We start from the raw sequence: 17,132 nt of genomic DNA, 5'->3' as shown, positions 1-17,132 counted from the left end.
AATTCATTGCCTTTGAGCTGGCTCTTTGCCACAGTTTATTTGTGATTATTAGAAAACAGATCAGTACAACGTCACAGCTTTTGGGTGTGATATTTGTTTTTACGAAGTCTCAGACTTGGACAGCCTAAAAATATGCGTCCATAATTTTCCACCCTGGTTCGTTGTCTGAAATCAGGTCTCTCAAGCTGAAACGTTGAAGGATTAACACTAGAAAGGAGAAGAGATCCTGTTTTTTTTTTTTACCTATGCACTTTAGAATCACTGAGCAGATCGATAATTAGTAATGACTACTTTAAAAGTTTTCCTTTCTTCAGGAAGTGTTAAGAGTGATATTTGCTTTTCGATGGATTTGTTTTAATATTTACACTCCAGGGGAAAAACTTTGTTTGGTGAGATTGACAAAGCGATTGGATTTTCAAATACATATTTGCAGAGATTTTGAATTTTGACCAAGCTTGACAGCCGAATCAAGACTTGTCGTTACTAGCGCTTGGAATTAAATCAGTTCGTCCTCACTTAGTACCAGCAAGCTTGGCATATAACCTCTGGAAATTGTTGAACGTTTCGTTGGGTAAGAATTTATTTCTTGATAAACTAAATAACTTTAGAAGAAATCTTAGAAATGTAACCTAAAAACTATTTTTTTCTTGATATCAAACGCGCAAGGATAGACGTTATTTCGCCAAGGAAACAAACAATAGATTGCATTGTAAAACCCTTAACTTTAGGCAATTTTGGAAAAACTTCACATTACGTACAAGTTTTTTTACACCTGTGCAATTATAGGCTATCGTTACTAACATTCGCTACACAAAAAAATGCCGAGGAAAAACCAAATTGGAACTGGAAATGGTAAAGTCGACATCATTCAGGAATAAATTGTTCGTTTGTTCGCAATAGTATTGTTTTGTTTTCGCGGAAGGCAGTTTTCTTTCCATCCGGAAAAACTTCTTCCCTCTCTTTCCCCACGCCCTAAAAAAACGTCCACTTTAAAATGGCAGGAGGAAAGCGCAGATGCTCAGTGTTTCCAATTCGCATCCCTTAGATTTATTGAGTTTCTGAAGAAAACTAGTGATCAACGCGAAAACAAAAATGAAGATCATTCTGTTCACGAGCGTGCAAATGACGTTCGTTTCCTCATCTGCGATTTTTTTAACTTTCCGTAACTGGCCAACGAAACGAAGTCCGTAGCTAGCTGAAATACTCATATATTCTTAATCTGGAGTTCTTTTAAACCTCACTTAAAACACAACACGAACTCACAAGCTGTTCGACGAGTTCAAATTTACAATCATAGGTTCTAATATCGAATGTTTCTATAGGCTTCGTGTATCCAGATTAAGTGATATCGCTAGACTCCGAAGTATCTTCTGTCAGTACGTACGTACTTGCATTGAGGAATGTGATGTCCATCAAGCCACGTCTGCAAGTTGCTTTCTTCTGAGGATCATGTTTGTCAAAATCATTCCCATCCGCTGTTTAAATACATTATGACATTTCATATATTTTCAATTAGTCTGCTATATGACAATTCCTGGTCCACGCACCGATTCACTTTAAAGGAAAAATCCGTCTTCATTCGTTCCCTAATAGCTTAAAAAAAAAATTAAAATTATTTTTTCATTAATGTATGAATGTAACGGTGTAATAATCGCGTTGAAGCGAATCAAGATTGAGTTTTTTGTCGGTTGTTTGATCTTACGGTTCGCTCGATTGGCTGTATTCCGGAATAGGAATACATGGAATAGAACTTAGAAATCCCTCGCTTTTACGGAGATTCACACTGTAAAACACCTACTAAAATGTTATTTTAAACATACCTTTATTATACTTTTTTCCTCAGTGCGTGAGCGGGCGGAATTCAACAAATCCTGCAATCTGATTGGTTCCGGGGTCGGGCGGAATTTTCTCATCCGGCACGCTCACGGCGGGCGGAATCCTAGCCTTGGTTGCGTGAGCTTGTGTGATGACCTTAAATTTCCATTTCTTTTTTTACACCGAATCCGTCGTTTACATACGGAAGTTACTTTTTATTAGACAAGAGGTTTGGAAATAGAATTCAAAAATATATATATTTCTCTTTTTTTTTTTGTATATATTGTGCAAAAGAAAATTCAGGTGTCCCTGCCTAGGAGAGTTCCAAATTAGACTAATCAAATGGTTCACTGCTGCTCAGAAAAAGTAATATCTAAAAAGTATATCCCGAAAAAAACAAATATTAACTCTTAATATATGAGAGCTTGCCAGACCGTTGGTGATGTTACCTAACTTGTTTAATGTTACCCAATGTTTGAAACGTTCAGTTTGTAAGTCGCTTTAATACTACATTCGCTATCAAGCGCGGTACGAGTCAACAACTAAAAAAGTGATTGCAGTGAGGAAGGAAGAGAGAGAGAGGAATAAAACAAATAAGTTATTTACCAGCTAAGGGTCGGCGCGATTAGCGAAAAACTGTGACTTCGGTCTTGAAAAAGCTGCCTTCGGCCTGCGGCCTCGGGCAGCATTTTCAAGACCTTAGTCACAGTTTTTTGCTATACGGACCTCCCAGCTGGCAAATAACATATAATTATTTCTTTGTTGTGGCTGTCCTCTGTGAGTATATGGGTGGGTGGGTATATCAGGTCCATATCAGCTGAATAGCTGCCAAAACTTCAACCTGCTCAAACCAATAATAACAAACTAACAAACACCATTCTCACCCAGGTCTCAAGGGATAAGATGAAAAACAATTATTCTGCACGAATAGGAACATCAACTAGAAGGCTTAGAAGTAATGGGTTTTTTTGAGCGAGAATCATTATTTTACAATTCTGAACTGTTTTACTTACAGAACGACAGGATGTTGTGTCACAAAACAACTCGTGAATAAAACCCCGTGCGTCGCGCTTTCTATGACGTAAACGATATTTTCAAAACGACCGACGCAATCAGTTTCCAAATATGGTCATTACGGTATGTGAGCTGGTAACCAAGATTGAGTGAGCCAATCTGAAAGCTAGAAATGCAATATCCGAGATTGAAAATTTAATATATAATATTAATCAGTTAGTAAATGATTAGGCATGGAATATCATAATTTTTTATTAAAAACTGGATCATTGGATAATGCAAATCGAGAGTTTTGATTGGCTAAGCCATCATGGGTTGTGAGCCATTATACCATGATCTACAAACACGGCAAGCATATGCATGATTTTTTGGGCCTTTTCATATTTATTGTAGTCTAGTTTTCCATATTTTGGGGGCGTTTTTAATAAAACAATTATTCCACTCGCGCTTGTTGGATACGAGATGATTATAGCCAACTCGGCGCTACGCGCCTCGTTGGCTATCTATCATCTCATATCCAACGCGCGCTCATGGAATAATTGTTAAATACACAACACGGTAAGTCTCAGCGACAGTCAATTGTCCTTATAACTACTTTGACGTTTTACCAATTAGTCTTAACTACTAATAGTTTACCAAAATAACGGAAACAGGTCGAGTTTCATTGGTGAATAGGGAACTATTTCATTTTGTGTATAAAACTAGTTTCCATTCCATAAATATCTCACATAGAGACTCTTACGTAAATTTTTTTCAAAAGGTGATGGATTCTCGAGTATTTCTTCAAGCTTTAATGGTACTCATCAGCATCGTGATTTTGACAACAGATGGGAAATCATACATCACAAAGGTACCGTGCAAACGATCATAAATTATTGTCAGCAAAGTTAGAGTCTTCCACTCGACTACGAGCAGTTCCTAATATATTGAGCGAAGGTATGAAGTTAACAGCCGTGTGAAGTCTGGTGACTAGTGGCCATTTTTTTCGTGCTCTCATGCACCTCCAGTTTTCGCGGAGTCATTTTTCAGCCGCCAAAGTTTTTGTTTTTGTTTTGTTTGTTTTTCTATATATTTTTTTCATTTGAGCTCGACGGACTTAGCGAAGAAAAGAGTACCAATATTTAGTTGCTAAGCCAGTTACCACGATGTGACCGCATCTGTACACTGACCACACCCGTGCCAACATGCACTCTATTAACAACTGTTTTATAACCTTGGTTACTGTGAAGCAAGTGATATTAATCCACTACTGTAATGTACAGTAGAAAGGAGTTGTAGTATTGCAGAGTAATGTAGGAATAAAGTCGTTAAAATGTAATAATAATAATAAGAATCATCATCATAACTGATGATGATGATGATGTTTATGGCCATGATCGAAGATGTATGAAATCATAGTAATAATAATAATAATAATAATAATAATAATATCGCTTTGATGATCCATACGATGTTTTTGAAATTCATATTTAATCAATACATGTTTCGGATGAAACATCATCCATCGTCAGTTGACAAATGAGAAATAAACTAAAGTTGAGCAATAAATAGTGTAACAAAGTGAGATATAACATGAATAATTAAGGATGAAGGCGAGAACAGAATAAAAACACCCAACCACGAAACAAAACAGAAAAAACCAAACTGTTTAGGCTAAGAAAAGAAACTAATTAGTATGAAAGGGATAAATTAAGATGTTTGACTTGGGAATTTAAAGATGGCTGCTCCCAAAGGATATGCATGGCTTCTTTGATTTTCAATTGGAAACGTGTGGAAGCAGAGTCGAGGATTTTAAAACAGTCTTCTGAACACCGGGAGCGACAATTTTCAGAACCTCTCAAGTGCTTAAATATGTGGGAATGTTTGTCGGAGGCGAGATGTTCACGGATGCGAGTGGCGAAATGTCTATTGGTTTCACCAATATAACAGGCATTACAGCCTGCACATGAAAACTTGTAAATGACTCGCGATCGTAAACCCGCAGGGATAGGATCCTTCGCCCCAAACCAACTCCTAATTTTAAACGGGGTGAACACCAACTTAATTTCCAGGTCGCTGCAAAATTTGTTGACTAATTTCTTAATTCTGCGTTTTGTTATGATGGAAAAGGGACCGATGTACGGTAATTTAAAATACAAACAATTGTCCTTCCGAGCAACACTCTGAGAGGAATCGGAGGTAAAGTAATTGTTGAGAAATTTTCTAACAACATTCTCGATAACGCTAGAAGGAAACAAATTCTTACTTTAATGTTTTGGTAAGGTTGCTTATGTCCAAGTGAAAACCAGTCCAAGTATTACTAATTTTAAATACTCGGTCAACCAGAGTGCGTACTACAGGTACTAGTCCTAATTTGTAACTGAAAGGTACAAAGCTGTAATAATTAGTGAGAAGACCGGTGTAGGTCTTCTTGTGGAAAACCGAGGTAATAATGCCCTGATTACTATGGTTATCTAAAAGCACATCTAAGAATTAGATGGTTTTCCACAAGAAGACCTACACCGGTCTTCTCACTAATTATTACAACTTTGTACCTTTCAGTTACAAATTAGGACTAGTACGCACTCTGGTTGACCGAGTATTTAAAATTAGTAATACTTGGACTGGTTTTCACTTGGACATAAGCAACCTCACCAAAACATTAAGGAAGAATTTGTTTCCTTCTAGCGTTATCGAGAATGTTGTTAGAAAATTTCTCAACAATTACTTTACCTCCGATTCCTCTCAGAGTGTTGCTCGGAAGGACAATTGTTTGTATTTTAAATTACCGTACATCGGTCCTTTTCCATCATAACAAAACGCAGAATTAAGAAATTAGTCAACAAATTTTGCAGCGACCTGGAAATTAAGTTGGTGTTCACCCCGTTTAAAATTAGGAGTTGGTTTGGGGCGAAGGATCCCATCCCTGCGGGTTTACGATCGCGAGTCATTTACAAGTTTTCATGTGCAGGCTGTAATGCCTGTTATATTGGTGAAACCAATAGACATTTCGCCACTCGCATCCGTGAACATCTCGCCTCCGACAAACATTCCCACATATTTAAGCACTTGAGAGGTTCTGAAAATTGTCGCTCCCGGTGTTCAGAAGACTGTTTTAAAATCCTCGACTCTGCTTCCACACGTTTCCAATTGAAAATCAAAGAAGCCATGCATATCCTTTGGGAGCAGCCATCTTTAAATTCCCAAGTCAAACATCTTAATTTATCCCTTTCATACTAATTAGTTTCTTTTCTTAGCCTAAACAGTTTGGTTTTTTCTGTTTTGTTTCGTGGTTGGGTGTTTTTATTCTGTTCTCGCCTTCATCCTTAATTATTCATGTTATATCTCACTTTGTTACACTATTTATTGCTCAACTTTAGTTTATTTCTCATTTGTCAACTGACGATGGATGATGTTTCATCCGAAACATGTATTGATTAAATATGAATTTCAAAAACATCGTATGGATCATCAAAGCGATATCTTACTTCGTGCTGCTAAGAAGTTTTGGTAATAATAATAATAATAATAATAATAATAATAATAATAATAATAATAATAATAATAATAATAATAATAATAATAATAATAATAATAATAACAACAAAAGCAACAGCAACAACACGGGTGACAAATGTCTCTTTAACTTTGGCGCGAAATTTCAGCGTTAATTTATAATTTCACATGTGAAATTACAATGTTGCCATGGCAACTTTTTCTACGGTGTCAAAGTGACGTCTTATGAACGTAATTTGTCACCTATGACGTTAATAGCTAATCAAATGGTATACTCGTGAAATTAGGGAATGATTTCGATTGTGTTTTGTCCAAAAATCAAATAATTTCCCTCGCCTAAAGCGGGCTCGGGAAATTATTTGATATTGGACAAAGCACGCGTGAAATTATTCCCTAATTTCACTCGTCACCACCTGCATTTGATACTATTTGATTACCCAGACTAATAATGATGATGATGATAACATTAATATTGATAACGATAATAGTAATAATTATAATCAGTGACAAAAATTGTCTTCCACACATTAAAATTTTATTGTCCGTTGTTTGCAGGAGGCGAGGGAATCCAAAACCATTGCTGTTAGGGATGTAAACGGTGAGAAGGTTATCCTGGAAATGGTGATTGACATGAGACTTAAATATAATCGGGAGAAGCGTAGATCCCTTGTCCCGAACTGCCTGTCAGTGTAAAAGTGTATGAAATCACATCTGATACCGGGATAAAAAGGTTTGACGTGCCCTTTCATATTTCTGAAAAAAGATTTAAAAGGTTACATTGAATACTCGAAAATGATGAAATAGTTTCAAAAAACATAACCCTTATTCAAGTCGAGACCAATTGGTTGAGAGAAAAACAAAACTTAAAATATCCTTGGATACCCCATTACGCTTCTGCCAAGTGTCATTATCAATATGATACAGGTGATAATAATAATTGTTACGGCATCTTTGGGGATTTATTTTACAAACAGTTCAACTTGTGCATTTATTTAATAATTTCAAATCATTTGTTTCTGTGGGCATATACATTGAATCTATTAACAACAAATGAAGATGTTGATGAAGCAAATATTTGAAGGTAGAAGAGGTACCTAGCATCGGATTGTTTCAATGGGGGGAGTGGGAAGGGATCTACATACTACTTTTGTTTGAAGAGAGGAGTGTAATTTATTTGTGAGACTTTTATTTATCCTCATTTTAGAACCCCCGCCCTCATGCGACGCTCTTGAACGGGACGGGACGGGACGGGACGGGAACCAAAAGGGAGCTGTTTTCCTTTTTTAGTTTTCTTGACCATGCACCACACATTTATATTGCAAAGCACTTTTTCACTATAAGAGACGATTAGTTGAAAAATCCAGGGAGACACCACCGTCCCGGGCATGCGAAATTCTCACTTCTGGTATCCGTCCGTCGCGTTCTTAAGCTTCATTTCGAAGCTAAAATCTGGCTCTCGCTTTTCTCTTGCAGTTGAAGTCAGCTACATTCCTGTTGATTGTTTCTCCGATAGTAGGAAAAACAGGTCATTGGAAAAATTGGTGAAAAGCTTCAGAGGAAACGGATGGATCTGGAAGTACTATCCTAATATGACTCATGTTATTCAAGCTTGCGCCGAGGAGGCATTCAAAAAGGGCTATAAAATAGTTGGAATTCAATTTTATGGAGAGTGCTGGTCTAGTAAAAACGAAAACTATATGTTTCGCAGAAAAAGCAAAAACTGCTTCAATGGAGTTGGCAAGCAAAATGCAAATTACGTCTATCGCCTCGTTGGTAAGATTTTAAGAGTTTCTCAATCTACTTTGAGACTAGTTTATTGTTACAAAACAATTTGTTGTTTAATGGTAATGGTAATAATAAATAAAAATAATAATAGTCTTTATTCAGTCAAAGGATAAAAATACATATTCTAAGTTACAGTGAAAATATATTAAAACATAGACGATAAAATACAATAATAATATGATATAAAAATAATGCTATACTAAATTATGTTCAAAAATGAGTCTATTTACAAAGGTTTTCTTGTACCTCTCCGTTTTTATCTGAGGAAGATGACACCTTCTCCTACGCAAATTAAATTTTATTTCTTTTTTTTTTTTTGGAATCATGCACCTAGCATATAATTATTGATAGCTCTATTGAAAGCAGATTTATCTTGCTGTTCCAAAAGATTCAAAATGCTGACTGGTTGAGCGGTAAAATGACGCTTGTGGCACTTGTCTCAGGATTCTGAGACGGGGCCTCCGGTTTATAGTCCGTATTATATAAGACTAAAGAGTCTGACCGTTTGGGACAACCGGGGTTTAAACTCACGATCTCCCGCACGAAAGCTCCATGCTCAACTACCTGAGCCACCGGTCGAGGATAGCATCAAATGATACACACCACAATCAGAGACCGAGAGTCATTAAAATGACTGAGGAGAAAGTGTTGATATTGGAGTTACATCCGCAAATGGTTTGACCTTCATGTCTTTTCGGAAAATTGAGGCTACCTCTCAAAGCTCTTCATAAGCGTCAAAATCGTATGAAAAACACAGATGCTAGTTAAATCGGCTCGGACAGGTAGTCCAAACTTTTGTGGCCTCGCCTTGTTCTAGACTTGGGCACTTTTTTTTTTCCTGAATTCACTTCAAACTGCATGACAAGAGGTGTGGTAAAGGGAAATCTTTGTTTACATTTTTTGCCTTAAGGCTATCGTTTCTAATCAGAACTACCGAGTAGTGTATTTCATAAAGAGCTATCTGTATGGAATCATGCGCACCTTTTGAACGTAAGAATTTATCAGTTAACCCTGAAAAGCTTTGATGGTAGACTGGAAGAGACCAGTGAATGCTCTTCACTAGTTTACTCAATGACGCACTTCCAGACGAATAATGGAATGGTATAATAATGAAGATTGCAATGCATGGGGCTGTCCATAAGGAAAGGCGTTGAGCAAATAGTTGCTTTGCGACAGGACAACTGAAAGATTGGATACTTATGAGGGTTCGAACCTACGACCTCCGAAACACCGATCGGATATGCTCTACCCGTTGAGCTCTTGGGTCGTTTTTCTGCGTACTAAATGGGAAACGTATCCGGATCCTGCTCAGTGTTCTGCGGGCTCTGCAAAGCCACGCGCCTACATTTTTAAGTAATAAAAATGTAAGTAATTGCATTAAATTGAAATCCTGTCCCTAGGCACGGAAAAAAAAAAACACCAGGTGATGAGTCACGATTGGGTTTCATTTTACCCCTGCCAATGGTAAGGGAAAAGTCTGGCATTTTTCAGCCAGTGACCGAAAGTAACAATTGCAATGGTAAAATCTTCAAATATAGGAAATTAGTTGCTTGGCGACGGGAAAAAGGACAATTGAAAAATGAGAGTCCGAAGCAGGATTCGAACCTAAAACCGTAACGCCGCAGACACAATGTCGATTCAAAGGGCAGAGCATGCGCATGCGAGAAGCGTTACGGAAGTCTTGCCTACAAATCTGATTTATAAGTTGCCTTTTTGCACGTCGCCAAGATACTAGTTTTCGAATCCTCCCCACGGGCACAATACACCTTAATCATCTATAGTTGCGTCTTCAAATTGCTCTCCACTTTCGGTCATAAACCGCTATTTCCGATCTTTTGCTTTATCACACTTTGAGAAGTTTATTGATTTTTAACCTCAGGGAACCCAATACAACCAAAGGCAGCTGATTCTACTTGCAACGTCGATGGATACACCTTTACAGATGGCCAAAGCATGGAAGTCTACAATGGAAACCTGGTGAATGGTGTATGTGACCAGTGCACGTGTCAAAATGGATTGCTAGTCGATTGCCACCACATTTTCCATTGTGTTCTAAATGATTCCAGTTGCGATCGCTATGTAAAGAGACCAGATCAATGCTGCCCTGCCTGCGAACGAGGTATTAATAGGTGCGGTTACACTCACCATGGTAAATGCCATTTCCCATGGTAAATTATCCCGCGGTGCCTCACACTTGAGTTTTAGTATACCGCGTTAACTAGGGGTCACACGTTACGAAGATTACCGAGGTAAAACGAAATCTCACGCAATTCATTGGCGGGAAACTTAATCACAACTTCATCAGCATAGCGATTGGCTCTTGTACCTCGGGCATCAAAACACCCTTCGAACTTCCCACGTTAAATGTCATGGGCGCTTCCACTGATCTTTTTGACGTATCCATGGATATTTAACACGGGAAATTTACCTCGGGAAGCGTCGGTCACACTACTAAATACAGTTTCCCGTGGTGAAAAGGCAATTTACCACAGTAAAAGTGCACCGTGTAACCGCACCTAATAGCTTGATAAAACATAGTCACAAAAGTGTAAAGGCGCTCCAAGGCCAGGTTCAGACTAGGTGCTCCCATCCGGCTCTCGTGTATTGGAACTAGTATAAACGTAACCCCTTGTTGGCGCCTAGATGGTTCGATCGGACCCCCTAATAAATTAAAACAGCTAACGTCAAAAACCTGTACAAATATAAAGTAAATACAGTCAATCTTAAATGCAATAAATTGATAATCATGTAAGTTAAGGCTCTCAGGGTTTTGACTCTATTGAACATTCACTACGAAAAGTCCGTTGACTTCCGTGACGATGCTGTGGTTCAGCTTTTTTTGCAGAAAGATACCCCCGAAGAATGCTTTTTGTTGATCCCGTCTTTGACGAAACACAAAATTGAAGAAAAGATCAAATGCAGTATATTTTTATCGTAGTTTTATACGCAGCTTTGTTTCATTTTGATGCAAAAAGAATGGCATTTTAACTTTTAAAAATGATATTAAAACACCCTGACTTTGCCTCAGAATAGTGGAAATCGCGTTTCCGGCCGAGGACTTGAAATTATAAAATGTTCCGGCGTAGGATGCCCCCGGAACCCTCCTATAGGGTGTGCTCAGCCCCTTGTGCTTGTAAAATTTGAACTTTCCCTCCCAAAAAACACTTAATATCCTACCTGTTTACACTGATAACACGACCATTGCTTGGAAAACACTGGGAAGCCATGGCAAGAATTTAATGATATATTTTGATCGTCTGTATCCATAGATGTTCCTAAAAGTGCACCCGTCTGCTCAGCCGAAGGTAAAGTATACAAACAAGGCGAGAGCATGGAAATTCTAAAGGACATGGGCCAAGGGCAAATGCCAGAATGTCGCCAGTGCACGTGTATGGACGGGAAAATGGATTATGATTGTCACAGAATTTACTACTGCAAGCCAGATAAACTTGACTGTGGGGCTCAAGTCCAGGCTTCAGGGCAATGCTGTCCAGAATGCGCACGAGGTGTGCTAAATATAATGACTGAAAAACAGTGTTGCTATACTTTTTCATCGTTACTATGAAAACTATAAAAACCGTTTAATTTTCGTCTTGATGCATAATAATAATAATAATGATAACAATAATAATAATAAAAATAATAATAATAATTGTAATAATAATAATGATGATGATGATTATGATGGTGCTGATGACGATGATGACCGAATAGTAGTAATACGTCAATAACCTAGCCTTGTTGCAGCTTGATGGAGTTTGCCTTTTTTGATTGACTTAGCCGATCTAAGTTATGCAACAAAGACCTTCAAATAGGCATGCAGCAGGAAAAGTCCGGTCTGACTTTCTTCTCGCAACAGTGCAATGAACCTTGCCCTGACTGGTCATGGTGTTGGTTTGAGTTAAGTGGACCATGAGATTGAGGAAGTGCTCGAGGGGCTTGAGTAATAATAATGGCTTTTGAGATTCTGTTCCTTCCCTGCTGGTTGTGGAACGAACAACATACAAGACAGATATTTTAACTTTCAATGAACAAAAGGACACATAAATTTTTCGATCTGCTAGTCCATGAGAGTTCAAATCCCTGATAGTGGCTTATCTGGTGGGTAACTGGACGCCTCTGTTGTGCTTAAAACTCCGCCACTGGCCTTAATTGGTCAGTGTATTATCTCACTCTATACAACTACTGCTGCTGCTACTGCTATTGCCACTGCTACTGCTGCTACTACTACTACTACTTCTACTACCTGACAATGACTATCATCATCATCTTTCACTATAGTGCCATTTTTATCGATAAATCAATAGCGCTCAACAAGGCAACATGTAAGACAATGTATTAAAATTACAATTTGAATTAATGTAAAATTTATCAACATAAAACAGATAAAGGAGAAATAAGACGCAAACAGCGGTGACAAACATTATAAACAAGCTCATTTGAAATTATTCGTATGCTTCGACATACATCTTCAGAAGTGACCGTTAACTACCAATTTAAACTTTTTATATGTAACATAATTATATAAGGAACTAATTAATGGTTCAAAGACAATTAACTGAATGAGGCAAATAATGGTAAATAAAAGTAGAAAATAACTGACTAATTAACAATTAGACCCTTCGCCCTTGCGGGCTACGGGTCAATAGCCCGTGAGGCGAAGCCGAATGGGCTATTGACCCGTGGCCCTTGAGGGCGAAGGGTCTAATTGTTTTAGTATCATCCAACTAATCGGAAAGAAAAGGCAATAACAAAGTTAGCAAATGCAAGTTGAAGAAATATTTATTTGGGAATAAAACGAAAGAAAGCGTCACGCTTTTCGCTACTCGAGGGCTATTACTAATAGTCCTCTAGTAGCATAGCCAATCAAAATGCAGGATTTGCATTAGTCCACTAGTTGGGTGATACTAATGCTAGTTAGTAAAATTCTGACAGTCCCAACAACTAGCGTTACATACTTCCTTGGACCACTGTTTGCGTCTTATTTTTGATTAAGCTAAAATGGCCAAAGAAAAAGAGTATTTAAGATAAGGAGAAGCTAAAGGGAGTGACTAGTTTTATCTATGTGTATTTTTCTTGTAAATTAGTGATTTATCTATCGTTGAGCAGCATTTGTAATTTTAAATAGTTTGCTCTTAGAATTCCTCAGTATAAGCGCTATAGAAATGATAAATATTATACTATGTTACGTCATGTCATGTCATGTCATGTCACGTCACGTTATGTTATGTTACGTTACGTTACGTTACAACGTTACGTTATATTACGTTACGTGACGTTGCTTTATGTTAAATGGCTGCCGTTAAATCCAGCCGGAATGAATTCTATTTTGTGGAAATAGTCTTTTGTAACTGTCAAAAGTACTGGTTGACTTTGATAATGACTTTGTAATTTTTTTTTTTCAGTTATAACCAAACCACCTCCTCCATCCTGCAAAGTGGGCGGACGGGACTACAAACACGGAGCGAGTATGGAGGTATTCAAGATGTCCGAAGTTGAAAAAGAAGGAAGTTGTGATCAATGTCTGTGTAACAGAGGAGAGCTGACGGATTGTCACCATCTTTTCAACTGTTCTTTAAAGAACCCAAACTGTATAAGATACGTACAAAAACCGGAACAATGCTGTCCTGAATGTGGTACGTAAAGCAAATAGAAACTTTAAGATCAACGACGGGCGATGTTGACAAAGACCTAACCCTGACCAAGAACTAATCACCCCTCACTCACTACCTCCAGAATAGACATGGCGGTTTTTTGATCGAAGAGCCGGAAGACCATGATTCGCGGACTTTCTGGGTCGTAACCAGCAGCAAGTCGTTATTCTTGGTGCTGCCCGGAAGAGGACAACTAGGATAAGAACCTTCAGAAACGACGACATCTACGTGTACAAGAATGTTATTGGAAAATATTATTTCTCGTTATGGTTCTGACTTTTCGATTATTCCAACTCGTAATCCTTGTAAAATAAGGTAATTGTCCATGAATTTGATTGGCATAAACACCGTTAATAGTCAAAAGAAATGTAAAAAACAAGTTATTGTCGTGTACTCAAGTGTTCCTCATAACCTCAAGTTTGGCCATTTAACTTTGTAGTTTGGAAGACAACTGAAATGTACTAAAATGTAAAACGCACGTGCAGGGCGTGCAGTGCTATTTTGTTTTTGCCTCTTGTGTTCATTGATTTCGTCGCTCGTTAAACGATGTCCCTTTTGTACTTTAAGTTTCAGCTCAGCCCAACAAACACGCGTCTGGCTGCAAAATACTTGGTGAGTTGTACAAAGATGGTGAGAGCGCGGAGGTGTTGATGGAATCCGCTGACAAGAGCGTCGTGTATTGTCAACAATGCAGGTGCAAGGCGGGAAAACACACGTGTCATAAGATTTATGACTGTGATATTCAGAACGGGGCTTGTGAAAAGTCTTTCAAGATTCCAGGCCAATGTTGCCCAGTCTGTGGTAAGTCTTGCATGAGAGAGGTTGATTTCTTGAGGAAATCAAATGGCTTAATCTCAAGTCAATGATTTTGCCCTCCTGTTCCCCTTCCAAACCTTAACTGTGGCACGACACGGCATTCGTAATGTATAAGGTATAAATTGAGTATAGAAATTGGTTTCATTTCCATCCTTTGTTTCTCGTTGGAATTAACCCGAGACGAGAAAAATTGTGATTATTTCTGCTTCGAAAAAATAAGTTTTGAAGGCAAACCAAGTTTAATCCACGCCAGGTCTAAATTTGCGCCTTGGGCAGCTTGTGACTCAGAACATTAGAATCCAAGATGGCGGTCGTGTTGGTAAAACGGTCTGTTGGAAAAGAAAAGTGACAGGTGTATGCATTTCCTATTTCAAACGGTTGGCTTTCGATTGCTGTGGTGAGGTTCTTTAAAAATAAGAACAAAAACAAAAGGAATATATAATAAAAGGTAATTGGTTTTAAAGAGGTGTATACATTGTACATTAGCCAAACCCAGAGACGTCGTTTCGTGAGCTCCTTTCTGCCATGGTAACTATTACTACATCCTGTAATTGTCTGGAGGTATCCAAGTTCCTTTTTGCGGTATGATGATGCTTGCCAGCCTTGCCCGGCTGCAATGCGTGTGTTCAATAAGTTTCCACGCATGCGTGACAGCTCAGCTAGCCGCCATGTTGGATTTGGTATGGGCTGGAATTCGGCGATGAACTTATTACCATCTCCCTTGATAGAGCGCTTCAAAAATTCGAGAGAGCGGATGAATATTGCCTTTTCCTTTTTCTATTGAAATTTTCTGTGAGTGCGTCTTCTAAGAAACTACTGCACTGTAGGCTAAAATGATGCGAAAAATAAAACAAGAGCAAGGTTGATTGAATGGTGAAGAAAAGAAATAAAATACATAAACAAGCCAATATTTTGAAAAGCACTGCCTTTCTTCATCAGGGTGCTACAAACAACAACTGTGGTATGCCGAGGCTTTTACAATAGATTTCTTCACCGTTCAGTCAGCTTTCCCTTTTTGGCTTTTTAGATTCTTTCTTCAGGATCCGTTACTTCTGTTTGGTTAAACTGGTCCTTGCTTACTCAATTACAAATTGATCTGCTTTCGTCACGTTTTGTTGAAGCATGTTATCACAATGGGACGCAGCTGGGACCTGATGACAAATGGCAAAAGTTATCAGGAAGCAACTGCATTGAGTGCACGTGTCAAGATGACGGCTCTGCGAACTGCACTAGGGTAGAGAAAGGTGCCTGCCAATCAGGTAAGATCGCGCCCAGTCTTAGGAATTTATCAGATACTAGGGAGCTTAATTACGTAGTAACGACGACCTTTACGGAAAGAAGTTGATAGCAGCCTCGTCCAAGGTTCTTTTCGGCTTTCAACCTGATGTGTTGTCGTCAAGACCCTGGGCACGAGGTCGAAAGCAATAGGCTTAATGAGCAATTACCAGGGCTCTGCAGGCCCACATACGTTGCATGTTAACTTTTATTCCCTTAACGAATTTTTTATAGGCTGTCAGAAACAAAACGATGATTTCCAAACAAGAGATGGGTATTGTACTCCGCCAGGAGATGCTTGGTCAGGATTCCCCAAAAACACATTTTCGTCAACTGCTTTAGTGGCTCTCAGAAGCCCCTAAACGGAGCTGTTATACACATTCATTTTTTATTATTTTCTCAAAGCAGAGGCAGTGTGGCCCAGTGGTTTGGGCGCTTGCCTTGAAATCCAGAGTTTCCTGGTGCAAGGCTCTTTCTGACCCCTCGTTGAATTTGTTCCTGGTAGTCCCTGGTTCAACTTCTCGGTCGCACTTGTAAATAGCCAACTGGTTTGCCTCCGGCCAGTTGGGATTCTCAACAGTTGCTGTTGCTGTTGTCCTGTTCTGTCATTTCGTTGATTATGTTTCATTATGAAAAGTCCCTATGGGAAGTAATCAATTAAGTATGTATGTATCTATGTATAGTAAAAGCCATTTAATAACTTCAGAATTCAATTGCAACGATCTTAATGTTTTTGCTTTATTTCTCTTTGACGTTTTCAGAATGACGAGGAATTGAGCTGGCAGCCATTTCATCTGCAATGAAGCAATTTTTGACAAGAGGAATGTCTATTAAAAATTAACTATAATGTTAAAGTGTGTATAAAGAACTCTCGATGATCACGTAAAAAATAAATAAAGAGCTTAACTTGAGAATTTAAAAGCTAAGAGTTCTCGGTGTTTTGCCTGTTTACCATGCAAAGGCTTCTTTTCTCTTTTACTTGCTGGGATGAAGGACAGGAGAGTGTTGGGGAGGCAAAAACTTTTCCCTTCAGGTCGGAAATGACTGTGATTCGCATGCGCTGCGGTTACTTGCGGCTGCTACAAGACAGCGGAATTATTCAAAAGGCAAGCGCGGTAGTGGTAGTTGGCAAACATCAAAGGGGATTTCAACGGCCCGTCAGCGGCGCGATTAACGGCGCGGCTAAAGAGGAAGGTGTTTTCCGAGTTGTATGTTATTCCCGTTCAAAACTGACTTTTCATACTTTCCTTTCGCAGTACTGCTGAAGAAAGGTTCGTA

General features: G+C 38.6%; 1 protein-coding gene across 1 annotated transcript; it reads left to right on the top strand.

The window, feature by feature from the left end:
• Positions 1–443: 443 nt before the first annotated feature.
• Positions 444–16,775, top strand: LOC138045747 (cysteine-rich motor neuron 1 protein-like). Its single transcript, XM_068892356.1, has 10 exons — positions 444–571; positions 3,590–3,679; positions 6,880–6,922; positions 7,798–8,097; positions 9,989–10,228; positions 11,379–11,615; positions 13,515–13,745; positions 14,331–14,564; positions 15,701–15,838; positions 16,616–16,775. Exons 2-10 carry the CDS (start codon positions 3,593–3,595, stop codon positions 16,618–16,620), a joined length of 1,515 nt encoding a protein of 504 aa, XP_068748457.1. The 5' UTR covers positions 444–571; positions 3,590–3,592; the 3' UTR covers positions 16,621–16,775.
• The last annotated feature ends 357 nt before the right edge of the window (positions 16,776–17,132 follow it).

The sequence above is a fragment of the Montipora capricornis genome, chromosome 1, assembly GCF_036669925.1.
Source record: "Montipora capricornis isolate CH-2021 chromosome 1, ASM3666992v2, whole genome shotgun sequence".
Lineage (NCBI taxonomy): Eukaryota > Metazoa > Cnidaria > Anthozoa > Scleractinia > Acroporidae > Montipora > Montipora capricornis.
Note: the sequence above shows the minus strand (reverse complement) of the source record. Positions and strands in the feature narration are given on the sequence as shown.